Source organism: Herpailurus yagouaroundi, unplaced genomic scaffold (assembly GCF_014898765.1).
Source record: "Herpailurus yagouaroundi ecotype Mexico unplaced genomic scaffold, PumYag 160, whole genome shotgun sequence".
Taxonomy (NCBI): Eukaryota; Metazoa; Chordata; class Mammalia; order Carnivora; family Felidae; genus Herpailurus; species Herpailurus yagouaroundi.
Window position 1 is genome coordinate 37,943,743 of NW_024412401.1, and position 12,469 is coordinate 37,956,211.

General features: G+C 51.3%; 1 protein-coding gene and 2 long non-coding RNA genes across 4 annotated transcripts in view; 2 read left to right on the forward strand and 1 right to left on the reverse strand.

Moving 5' to 3' along the window:
* The window catches only part of LOC121034871 (uncharacterized), a 6,688-nt gene extending 1,690 nt beyond the window's left edge, over nt 1-4,998 (reverse strand). The window contains exons 1-3 of one of the 2 annotated variants that reach the window (XR_005792645.1): nt 4,286-4,998; nt 3,821-3,929; nt 228-441 (exon numbers count right to left, since the gene is read on the reverse strand). This is a non-coding gene — a long non-coding RNA (uncharacterized LOC121034871). Of the gene's footprint in view, nt 1-227; nt 442-3,820 lie in introns of both variants that reach the window. The other variant, XR_005792644.1, reaches the window with a different exon arrangement.
* LOC121034872 (uncharacterized) lies at nt 1,647-2,067 on the forward strand. Its single transcript, XR_005792646.1, has 2 exons — nt 1,647-1,696; nt 1,936-2,067. It is a non-coding gene; the product is annotated as an uncharacterized LOC121034872 (long non-coding RNA).
* A 3,817-nt stretch (nt 4,999-8,815) lies between the features above and the next one.
* Nucleotides 8,816-12,207, forward strand: LOC121034873 (alpha-1-acid glycoprotein-like). The gene is made up of 6 exons (XM_040482082.1): nt 8,816-8,981; nt 9,378-9,520; nt 9,744-9,814; nt 10,604-10,711; nt 10,850-10,953; nt 12,020-12,207. The coding sequence occupies exons 1-6, from the start codon at nt 8,868-8,870 to the stop codon at nt 12,083-12,085; spliced, it is 606 nt and encodes a 201-aa protein (XP_040338016.1). The 5' UTR covers nt 8,816-8,867; the 3' UTR covers nt 12,086-12,207.
* The last annotated feature ends 262 nt before the right edge of the window (nt 12,208-12,469 follow it).

Here is a 12,469-nt window from a genome sequence, read left to right on the forward strand (position 1 = left end):
TCCCAAAAATAAATAAACGTTGAAAAAAAAAAATTAAAAAAAAAAAAAAAAAAGAGAGACAGAGTGTGAGTAGGGGAGGGGCAGAGAGAGAGGGAGACACGAAATCCAAAGCAGGCTCCAGGCTCCGAGCTGTCGACACAGAGCCTGACGTGGGGCTCAAATCCACGAACCTGAGCCGAAGTCGGACGCTTAACCCACTGAGCCACCCAGGTGCCCCAAAAGCTCACCTTCTGTGATTGACTTCTTTCATGTATCATGATTTCAAGGTTCCCCCTTGTGGTATATGTTTCCATACAGTACTTCATTCTTTTTTATGACTCACTCATATTCTACTGTATGGATATACCGCATTTTTGTTCTCTGCTCATCCTCTGATGGACATCTGGGTTGTTTCCATCTTTCGGCCCTTGCGGACAGTGCTTCAATATGAGCATTTCTTACCTATACTCGAGAGAGGACACAATATCACCTGTCTTGGAGGAAGTGAGTGAGAATCTGAGAGATGGCTGGATTCAGCAAGTGAACAGACAGGACCACCGAGGTAAATTTGAATGTCAGATAAACAGCAGTTATTTTTTTTTTTTAATGTTATTTAAGTTTATTTATTTATTTATTTTGAGGGAGATAGAGACAGTGTGAGCAGGGGAAGGGCAGACAGGAGGAGGAGGGAGAGAATTCCAGCCAGAATCCCAGAGAATCTCTGCCAGTGCAGAGAGCCGGACACGGGGCTCGAACTCACAAAACTGAGAGATCATGATCTGAGCTGAAACCAAGAGTTGGACATTCAAGCGACTGAGCCACGCAGGTGCCCCAACAATAGTTTTTGTTTGTTTGCTTGTTTTGTTTTGTTCTTAGCATACGTATGCTCCCATTCGATATCTGGGACACATTAGGACATAGTTATACCCCGCCAGACCTGGAACCTGTAACTCCTGACCTCTGGTTCAGAGTTCTGCCTTTCTTGGCTTGCTCCTCCCACCCTGGGAGCTTGAATGAATCAAACCTTTTCTGCCCTTCTCACCCAGGAGAAAGAACAAATCACAAGCAGTTGGATTCATATTCGGAATTTTATGTTTTAAAACCTTGCTGTAAGTTTCCAGGTCATCAGGGTCTCTCCTCCCACCCATCCCCCACCCCCAGGCAGGGAGCACCAGGGGCTGCTGCTTTGCCGTGGCTCCAAAAATCCTGTCCATAGAGCCCAGGATTCATTGTCTGGAAGGGCTTAGAGATCCCCACATCCCAGATACACCCCGTCGTCTTAAATAGAAGGTAACTACAGCCAGCGAAGTGCCCGAGGTCACCTGCCAAGGCCAAGGCAAAGCTTTGATTCAAACCCAAGGCTACTGACAAGGGGGGGTAGGGGGGAGCTCAGCATGGCCCCCTGGGATTAGCAGAACCAGCAGCAGCTGGGAGTGGGTTACAAAGGCAGATTTTCAGCCCAGATCCCAAACTACTGAATCACAAACTCCCAGGGTGGGGCCCAGCGATCTGTGTTTTAAATAAGCCTCCCTGAAATACGAATCAATACCACATTGAGATTTCACCTCACACCAGAGTGGCTAAAATTAACAACTCGGGCAACAACAGGTGCTGGCGATGATGCAGAGAAAGGGGAACCCTCTTGCACTGTTGGGAATGCAAACTGGTGCAGCCACCCTGGAAAACAGTGTGGAGGCTCCTTAAAAAATTAAAAACAGTGGGGCGCCTGGGTGGCGCAGTCGGTTAAGCGTCCGACTTCAGCCAGGTCACGATCTCGCGGTCCGTGAGTTCGAGCCCCGCGTCAGGCTCTGGGCTGATGGCTCAGAGCCTGGAGCCTGTTTCCGATTCTGTGTCTCCCTCTCTCTCTGCCCCTCCCCCGTTCATGCTCTGTCTCTCTCTGTCCCAAAAATAAATAAACGTTGAAAAAAAAAAATTAAAAAAAAAAATTAAAAATAGAATTACCCTATGACCCAGCCATAGCACTACTAGGAATTCCTCCAAAGGATACAGGATTGTTGATTTATAGGGGCACATGTACCCCAATATTTATAGCAGTGCTATCAACAGTAGCCAAATTATGGAAAGAGCCTAAATGTCCATAAACTGATGAATGGGTAAAGAATATGTGGTTTAGGGGAGCTCTTGGGTAGCTCAGTCGGTTAAGTGTCCAACTTTGGCTCAGGTCATGATCTCACAGCTTGTGGGTTTGAGCCCTGCATCGGGCTCTGTGCTGACAGCTCAGAGCCTGGAGCCTGCTTCAGATTTTGTGTCTCCCTCTCTCTCTCTCTGCCCCTCCCCTGCTCACGCTGTTTCTCTCTCTGTCTCAAAAGTAAATAAAAATTTTTTTTAAAAAAGATGTGGTTTACATATACAATGGAATGCTACTTGGCGATGAAAAAGCATGAAATCTTGCCATTTGCAACAACGTGGATGATGCGGGAGGGCATTATGCAAAGTGAAATAAGCCAGTCAGAGAAAGACAGGTATCATATGATTTCACTCATATGTGGAATTTGGGAAACTTAACAGATGATCACAGGAGAAGGGAAGGAAAAAAAAAGTTACAAACAGAGAGGGAAGCAAACCATAAGAGACTCTTAAATACAGAGAACAAACTGAGGGTTGATGGGGGGAGGGTTGGGGCTGGGGAAAATGGGTGATGGGCATTGAGGAGGGCACCTGTTGGGATGGGCACTGGGTATTGTATGTAAGTGATGAATCACAGGCATCTACTCCTGGAGCCAAGACTACACTGTGTACATTCTATGTTAGCTAATGTGACAATCAATTATTAATAAATAAATAAAAACAAACAAACAAGTCTCCCTGGAGATTCTAGCGTGTGCTCAAGAATTGAGATCCCACACTATTTCCTGAATCTAGAAAACAGGTTTCCAAAATTAGGAAAAACCAAACAAACTTGGAAATAAGGTAAGAATATTCTTTTCGTTTCTCTGACCGAAAATTAATCAAGGGTGAAACAGAAGGGCCTTCTTCTTGAATCATTTCCTAAGGTCCACCGTATATCGTCACCCCAGAGAGTTTGCCCAGCTGTTGAAGCAGGCTTCCGGTTCTGCAGATGGAAAAGTTCAGTCACGCTAATGTGTGTCAACCCCACAGGAAGTTCTGCAAGGCCAGGGGCTGGGTCTGGTCCTCTGCCGTGGCCACAGAGTGCAGCGTGCAGGAGGTGCTCAAACTTGTTCAACAAGGCTCGCTGGAACATTTTCTTGACATGCGTGTCTCAGCATGTGACTTCCCTGGGTCAAGCCGTATGCAGGCACTGCAGTTACAGAGACAGTCCTGGCAGGGCGCCTGGTGGCGGTGGGGGGGGGGGGGGGCTCGGGGTCTGGTGGAGGCAGCTGGAGGTGTTGTACCTTGGGTGCAGGGAGCAAGAGGCCAGGCTGGGGTGGGCGGTGGTTGGGGAGGGCATGGCTGATGCAATCCCAGCACAGGGAGGCTTGTCAGGAGGTGACACTCCATATTAATCAGGGTTTCTGGAGAAACAGAACCAGTAGGATGTGTGTGTGTGTGTGTGTGTGTGTGTGTGTGTGTGTGTGAAGAGGTGTTTTAAATTTTATTTAGAGAGAGAGAGTATGTGTGTGAGTGGGGAAGGGAAGGGAGAGGAGAGAGAGAGAGAGAGAGAGAGAGAGAGAGGTGGGGTAGGGGGGTGGTGGTGGGAGAGAACCTCAAGCAGGCTTCATGCTCAGCATGGAACCCGACTTGAGGCTTGATCCCATGACCTTGGGATCATGACCTGAGCCGAACTCAAGAGCCAGATGCTCAACCGACTCAGCCACCCAGACACCCCTGTAAAGAGATTTATCATAAGGAATTGGCTCACATGATTATGATCGTTGGCAAGTCCCAGGATCTGCAGAGTGAGTTGGCCAATTCAAGCCCCAGGAGAGCTGATGGTGTCCTTCTAGTGTAAAGTCTGGCAGGCTGGAGAGCTGGGAAGAAGCGATGTTTCAGTTCACGTCCAAAGGCTGCAAAAGACGGACATCCATCTCCACCAGTCAGGCTCTTACGCAGACTCTTAATTCTATTGAGGCCTTCAACAGATTAGATGAGGCCCACCCACACTCGGGGGGAGGTGGCAATCTGCTTTACTCAGAGTACACATTGAAATGTTAATCTCATCTAAAAACACCCTCACAGATACACCCAGAATATTTGACTAAATATCTAGGTACCGCATGGCCCAGTTAACGTGACACATAAAACTAACCATCCGAGCTGATGCTGATAGAGGTTGAACAAAGGTTTGCCAGGTGACAAAAGGCACTGGGAGGAGAGGGTACAGCACCTGCCAAGGCTTGGAAGTAAAGGCCACACTGCGTATCTGGGGATGCTATAGCATAGGCTGTGGGAGCCCCAGGGAGTAGGACAGGCCACAGGTTGCACAGGAGAGCAGGGTTTGGGCTGGTGGCCGAGGTGGGTTTGAGCTGCACTGGGGCACTGTGGAGCGTCCAGGAGGCAGCCAGCTGAGCCAGGGGACAGGACAGTGCTCCGTGCCACGGTCAGAGCTCCAGAGGCGTCAGCAGGATCTGCACGGTTTTGGAGACGCGGAGGGGATGAGAGAGTCAGGAGGAAGGGCCAGAGGGAAGAGAAGACGGGCCATGTTAAAGCTGTGACATTCACGACTCCCAGCCTGTACTCCCAGGAGGGCCTCTGTGACCTGGCCAGCGAGGCCTCTGAAGCTGGGCCAGCTCCTACCTGGCAGGGGCAGGTAGGAGATTGTTGGGGACCACAAGGCAGCTCTTCCGGGACTGGCAGCATCTACCGTTCCCAGTCTCCCATTACACAACCGAGTGTCAGAAAACAGCCAGAGTGGACTTCCCAGGCAGGGCCAATCCCATGTTTGCTCTGTCCACAATGAATCAAGCCCCAGCCATGGACAGTCACATGCCATCAATGCCCAGCTGCCCTGTGCTGGGAAAAAGAGGAAAAGACGAGCAAGAAGGGGAGAGGCGGGCAGGTGGATTCCAGTCCCAGCTTCCTGACTGGGCCATGGCCTTGGACTGGTCATGCCTTCTCTCTGGGCCTCAGTTTCTCTAAGAGCGGCTGCGTTTTCTGGCACACTGACCGTGAGCGGGAGCCCTGTTGAGAGTGATACGTTTTCATCTCATGCACAGCTCTCATGAGACACGTGTTACTCTGCTGGTTCTTCAGATGAGGGAAGCCAAGTCCAAAGAGGTTACATAAATTGTCCAAGACGACAGAACAGGATCTGAACTTGAGCAAATCTTTTTGAGTGTTTCCTCAGCCCAAACACAAAGTTCCTAATTAGGATCATTTGCTCTGCCAGTGTATTCTTCGTGGCCGTTCACGTAGAAGCTCACAGATTAGTCATCAGGCACAGAGCTCAGCCCTGGCCTCAAGGGAGAGACAAGTATAAAGCGGCTTTCTTGGAACCGAATCATTTACAGCGGGTGCGTTTCCCCGATCATCTAAACCTCACCGTTCACCTGACCTTTCTGAGCCATTTGCTTCCTTATCCATCCAATGGGGAAAGTATCTATTTTCTTGAACCTACTATCTACATATTTCTGCATTTTGATGTCTTTAGAAGTGGGATGTATCCTAAAATCCCAGAAGTATTTCTTTTTTCTTTTCTTTTTTAAATTTTATTTTAGAGAGGGAAAGAGAGAGCAAATGGGGGAAAGGAGCAGGGGGAGAGGGAGAGAGAACGGAGACCGACAAGGGGCTCAATCCCATGACCCTCTATCATGACCTGAGTCAAAATCCAGAGTCGGACTCTTAACCAATGGAGCCACCCAGGCGCCCCCTGGAGGTACTTCTGTAATGCAAGAATCTGTCTTTTCTCCCTACCCCAGCTTGTCAATACACTGATGGTAGTGGTGTTATGACTGGCCAACTCTTAGGAGCAAGTTTGTTTCTTATAACAAGCATTTCACAACTGCACGCTGATTTAATCCTCTTAACAACCTGATAAAGTAGCAACCATCAGTATCCGCATTTTACAGATGGGGAAACTGAGGCACAGAGAAGTTAAGTAACTGGCCCAAGGTCACACAGCTAGCAAGCGGTCAAGTCAGGACAAATATTTCCCCATCATCCCGTGTGGCCCTGATTGCTTTTCTATTTCCTGCCAAACTTCTCCTGACAAGATACCCGGGCCAGATGGAGGGGCAGGGTAGGGAGGGCTGTCCAGACCCTCCATCCAGAGAGGAGGGAGACCCTCCATCCATCCTTGACATGGAAGAAGATGGAGAAAAGTGTACTGTGTCAGGGGGAGTGCTGGGTGTGCTCCAAGCAACCATTTGGAGAGTAGCGCCTCCTGGGAGAGAGTGAGACAGACCTCCAAAGGGCACCTGGGCGACAGTGAAGACCACTCACTCCCGAGGAGCAGCACCCCATTTGCTCACCGTTAGAGAAGCTTTCATCTCTCCCTATGCTACTCACAAAACATCTGGCCACCCAACGCGATCCAAGGATAGGGCACAAGAGGGAAGAACTGTTCCCCTGGGGTCTGAACAGTGTTGGTCGTTCAGGGATGTTTAGGGCTGTGGGTCATTCTGTGCCGGAACCAGGCACCAGATCCCGCTGGACAGAGGTGCTTCTGTGTTATTTAATAAACTGTACGTGTGTGCACCCGCCTGTGTGTACGTGTGTGATATGGGAGATCCTCTAAAGCTCTGGGGTGTGGGCAGAAGCCCCAAGGGTCCGGGGTAATGGTAGTGCTGTCCCCATAGAACACCCAGCTTCGCTTTGACATAAGCAGTGTGTCAAATCTGTCCCCAGTCCCACTGCAGCAGCCTCTGACTGCTCTCCCAAGGTGGTCCCCTCCCCTCCCCCTCCCCACCTTCCCCACTGCAGACAGAGGGCTCTTTCTAAAGAGCAAATCTGACTATTCGTCTCCCACCCTACTTAAAATCTTTCTATTTCTTCCAACACCTGCAGAGCCCATTGAGAACTCCCCAGCCTGGCTTCTGTGCCCTGCACACTCGGTTCCCGCCGACCCTCTCCAGCATTGGCCCCGTCACTCCCGTGCTGTCTCATAGGGGCCCTCCAGGTCCTTTATGCGCCCCGCGTCCTGTCACCTCCACTCTTCCTTGCCAACAAGCTCCAATCCTTTTCTCAAGGCTCAGATTAGAGCAATGCAAATTCAGAACACTAAGTGAGCTGGCAAGCAAAGAAAGAAAAGAGGGATTTTCACTTCTGACGAGGTTGTGGAGAAAGGGACTCATCTGGGCATCGCCAAATTGGCACCGTATTAAACCGCGTTAGTGGTTTTTGTCTTCTCTGTTTGGGAAGAGAGTTGTTTTTTTTTTTTTTAAATCAACTTAATTGAGGTATAATTGGCGTACAATAAAATGCACACATTTTAGGTTTACAGTTCAATGAGTTTTCACAAACGTACATTATGTGTGTAACCACCCCTGCAGTGGAAATTTGGAACAATGCCACCTACTTCAGAAAGTGCTCTTACAACCTTTGGCAGTCAGACTCCCCTCCTTGCCCTAGGCAACCGCTGATCTGATTTCTACCATTATAGATTACTTTTGGCTATTCTAGAACTTTCTACAAATGGAAACGCTACAGTGTGTGCTTTCTTAAGTCTGGCTCCTTTTGCTCAGCGTACTGTTTTTGAGATTCATTCACGTTGTCTTACAAATCGGAAGTTCATTTGTTTTTATCGCGAAGTAATGCTCCATTTCCGAAAATGCCACAATGTGTTTCTCCATTTTCCCGATGATGGGTATTTGAACTGTTTCTAGTTTTTGGCTGTTTTGAATTACACTGTGAGTTTGTATGTGACACGTTTTTCTTTCTCTTGAACGGTATGGTAATTTTAGAAAGCGATTTGGCCGTTTCTGACACTTAGGAGAGGAAACATCACAATGTGAAATGCTATGGGCAATTATGTCTCAATAAAGCTGGAAAAATAAAACAAAATGCCATAGATATAAAGGGAGGACATGATTAGGTGTGTTGGAATCTAGGAAGCGAACGAAAGGAGATGCGTCCACTAAAATCATGACCGCGGACTGCCCCAAAACATGAAAAATGACTCAAAATACATGAAATGGACAAGAACATAGAATTGTAAGCACGACATAATAAAACTTTTTGAACGCGTTTATTCTTAGGGATATCAATCTGACCTTGCCAGGTAAAAATGCAAGCAGGCAATGGAAGCTCTCATTCTGCGACGGTGACCACTGGCCAGGGTTGGGGACCAACTGGTGAAAAGAGAGGCCCACCCCCCTGCTCACACAGCTCACCACATTTACTGGAATTAGGCAATATAACTTAGACGCCTCCTTCTTTTGGAAACATCACTTCTTTCCTCCAAGATTCGGCTGCCCCCCCACCCCACCGGACTTGTGCTGGTCCACAGCTGTTACCACAATCAGTTGGAATAGAATCCATGTTTTGCCCTCTCCCCAACCCTTGACCCTCTCCCATCCCATTCCCCACCCCCACCCCACCTAGCCTGGGAACTCTCTAAGCTGCCACCTGCGTTTGATTTACGGTTAGGTCTTGCTCAAGTCTGAGTGCTCAGTGGGACACGAATTGGGTAAAAACATAAGAGCTTTTAAAACAAAACAAAACAAAACACCCAAAAACATAAGCGCTTGCTTAGAGGCCCCTCTATTGAAATCTACCCATGTTTGACAATACCCCTCCAGCCCACACCCCCCTTAGCTTTGAACAGCCGGTCTAAGTTAGACCCACGCTTGCAGGCTTTAGCCACGGCCGGCTTTGGGGGAAGGAGGGAAAGGTTTGTGCCAGGCATTTCGCAAGCGCTCACCTGATGTGTCACCAGGGGGCTCCAGGACTCCACCCACAGCTCGTTATAAAGGTCACTGTACCCTACAGCCACCAGTTCTGCCCGACTCCAGGTGCCTCTCCCTCCAGGCATGGCGCTGTCCTGGGCCCTTGCTGTCCTGAGCCTCCTTCCTCTGCTGGAAGCCCAGAGCCCAGAGTGTGCCAACCTCACAGCGGCACCTATCACCAACGCCACCCTGGACCAGGTACATGCCCGGGGCCCCTGAGTGCTGTGGGCAGCTGCCTCCTCTCTGGGCTTCCCTTTCTCCTGCTGGCTTGTGGTCAGCCCCCATCCCCACCTCTGCCTTTTTCTCCTCCCGGGTCCTGGGGTGACATTCTGACCAGCGTCTGGGGGCATTCTTCTGCTTCCAAACTCAGAAGTCTCATTGCAAGGCCCCTCAGAGGGAGCCTCCTGTACTGCACGAGGGGCCGCCCAGCGGCTGGGGGAGGTGCCTGACCCTCAGAGTGACCTCCTGCATGTCCACTCCTCGCCTGGGGCCCCAGGCTCCCCGTGTGCAAAATGGAGGGAGAAATCTGCCCGGCTGGCAGGGATTCTGCCCTTGGCCTCCATCATCAGCTCCTGGCTTCTCTCTCCAACCCAGCTCTCCGGCAAGTGGTTTTACATCGCCTCGGCCTTCCGCAACCCGGAGTTCAACGAGTCGTCTAGAACGATCCAAGCAGCCTTCTTTTACTTTGACATCAACTACACAGAGGACAAAATACTGCTCAGAGAGTACCTAACCATGTGAGACCCCCCCCCCCCCACATGCTAGCCCCAGGCTTCTGCTCCTAGCTGCTGGGTAACCTTGATCAAGTCCCTCCCTCTTCCTGACCTCAGCCTTCTCATCCATGGAATGGGGAGGGTGGACTCTAATCACCACCGACTCTTGCCCCTCGATGATGGTGGCCAGTGATTGTCCACTTCTCCTTGACGGTCTTCCTGTTTTTCTCCCCCTTCTGTCTGTTAGAGGGAACCAGTGCGTCTATAACTCCAGCTATCTGAATGTCCAGCGGGAGAATGGGAGTCTGTCTAAACACGGTGAGGTCCAGCCCACACGTGGGAGCCTGGGGACAGGTGAATGGGCCAGCCAAAAGAGGAGGTGCTGGGGCTAAGGCCCTGGAGGCTGGAGGCACAGAGAACACAGGACAGGCCCATTTCTTCCATCTCCGAGGTCCTGGTGTCTGCACGCTGCAATACTCAGGAATAACTGCCAACATATGTGAGCTCTTATGTGCCAGGCACTGCTAGAAGTGCTTTACATGAATTGACCCACTGAATACTCACGGACAACCTTAGGAGGACATTAGAGCGATCACATGAGGAAACAGAGAAACAGAGATGTCAAGCAGTTTCCCTGGAGTCACACAGCCTGTAATTAGAACTAGGACTCAAACCCAAGTCTGGCTGTGGTCCTGCCTCTCTCCAACCACCTTTTCTCCTCTAGGACCTGAGGGTGGCAGTCTTTGTCTGGCACGCAGTGACTTCACTCATATCCCCGCTGTCACCCCAGAGAGAGCACATAGTAGGAATCTACAAATGCCAATGGAATTAAACCAACAGCACTCAGCAGCCCTGAGGCTCCTGTCTGGGCCTTATTTTCCTCGTCTGGAAAATGGGGCGAAAGGCCCTGACAGCCACAGCCCGTGTGAGGCTGTGATTCCACATAGTAGCACAGGGCCCGGCACACAATGGGACTAGGGATGTGTGACCCAGGTGAACCCCTGGCCTTCACTCATTGCTGTGTGGCCATGGGCACGCCCAGGGCTCCTTGCCTACCATTGGGGACCACTGTGCTGTGTGGTCTCACCCAGTGGTTTTCCCCTCCAGAGTTCGGCAAAGAACAAGTTGGCTACCTCCTGCTCACCAAGGATCCCACGACCTTCATGCTTGCCTTCTCCCCGAAAGACGAGCAGAACATGGGGCTGTCCTTCTACAGTAGGCATCCCTCAAACTTCTTCTACCTCGCCCAGGACCCCTTCCCCTGCGGCCGGGCCCCCAGCTCCCCCACCCTCCCTGGCTTCCCAGCTAGGACCCCAGCATGCTCACCCAACGTCTCCTCGCTCCCTCCTGCAGCTGACAAGCCACAAGCGACCCAGGAGCAAATGAGAGAGTTCCACGAAGCCATCATGTGCATGGGCATGCAGAAGTCAGAAATCATGTACTCCGATGAGAAACAGGTGAAGGCAGGGAGGACTGGGCCGAGCCCACCCTCCGGGTGACTCTGCCTTGGGCAGCCCCAGAGGCCCAGGGGGGCGAGCTGCCGGCCCAGGCTGTGCAGTGAGATAGGACATCCTACTTTTAAGTACCTGCCTCACTGCAGGGACAGCTGAGTTTCCTGCAAGCCCACGGGATGAGGAACCAGGAAGGAAAAGTCACTGTGAAACAGGGAGGGCATCCAGAGCGGGCCGGGGGCGGGGGGGGGGGGGGGGCTTGGGGGGGGCGGGGCTTGGAAAGGAGGGGAACAGTAGACACAAGTGTGGCCATGGGAACGTGACAAAGAAACACACAAGGGTAACGATCGTTGACAACTACCGGCCACACCCCAGACTTCCAATACCTGTGGCTGGGGAGTGGGTATGGTGGTTTTCAGCACCACCCAAATGGCCCCAAGCCCAGGACTACATCCTGACTTTTGCTGTAACTGAGAAGTACGTATAAAATCATCTTAATGCTCTCCATTCGACCTGTGCCCAATGAGAGGCTTTACATGGTCTTGTCCTGGGCAGTAACATCTGAAATCACAGAGCTGATGAGCTGGTGACACTTTTTGGGGGGATATACATGAAATACTTTCAGCATTATTGAAATAAAAATGTCTCTGCCGCCTGAGGTCATCCCTCGTGACCACCCCTAGACCGCCTCCCCTCCCGGCTCCTGGGAGCTGCGGGAAAGGACTGGGCTCGCAGCCCTGCTCCCCGCTTGCCCCCGCCCCATCTGCTGGCTGGGGACCTTGGACAGGCCACACGGCCACCCTGAACCTCGCTTACATCACCTACCCAATGGTTGTGAGGAATCCAGATCAACATAAAGGCTCGGCAAGTCCTCAGTAAATGGCAGTTGTTCTAAGGGCTCGAGCCCCCCTTCTGAGGTGAAGCTGAGCCTCAGAGAGGAAAAATGCCTTGCCCAAGGTCACCCAGGTAGGAGGCGGCAGGGCCTAAGCTGGAGCTCATTCCACCCTTCCCCCCCCCCCCCCCCGCAAGAGCCCTGCCCTGCCCCCATCACTGCGCTCCCCCTGTCTTCCAGGATGTGTGTGGGCCATTGGAGAAAGAGCACCAGGAAGAAAAGCCGAAGGAAAATGAGGGCTCCTAGGAGGACACAGCTTGGGTTAAGAGCTTGGGGACTCTGGGACCCATTCTCAGCCCTACACCCACCCTTTGTACCTCCGGTCTTTGTCTCAGTGGCATCAATAAAGCTTCTGCATTGGAAGCAGGCAGGGTGTCATTCGCTCATCCATTCATTCGGTCACTCATTCACACACGTTGAAGCCTGCCCTGGGCTGAGCCCCGGCTGATCACTGGGTAAGCCCCTGTCCCTCTACTCAGAAGAGCTCCTGCTGTAATACCCGGCACAGGTTGGATGATGACAGGCACCAAATGCTGTGGGAGCCCAGCATGGGGGGAGGTGCCTCCTGCGGTGGAAATCTGAGAAGGCTTCCTGGAAGGGGCATCCGAACCAGTCTAGAAAGATTTACGA

What these genes read in the sequence shown, in the direction of transcription:
- LOC121034873 (XM_040482082.1), top strand. Translation starts at nt 8,868, where the DNA reads ATGGCGCTGTCCTGGGCCCTTGCTGTCCTGAGCCTCCTTCCTCTGCTG. An exon ending in CTCAGAGAGTACCTAACCAT is followed by an intron (nt 9,521 to 9,743) that starts GTGAGACCCCCC and finishes TCTGTCTGTTAG; the next exon opens with AGGGAACCAGTGCGTCTATA. An exon ending in TGGGAGTCTGTCTAAACACG is followed by an intron (nt 9,815 to 10,603) that starts GTGAGGTCCAGC and finishes TTTCCCCTCCAG; the next exon opens with AGTTCGGCAAAGAACAAGTT.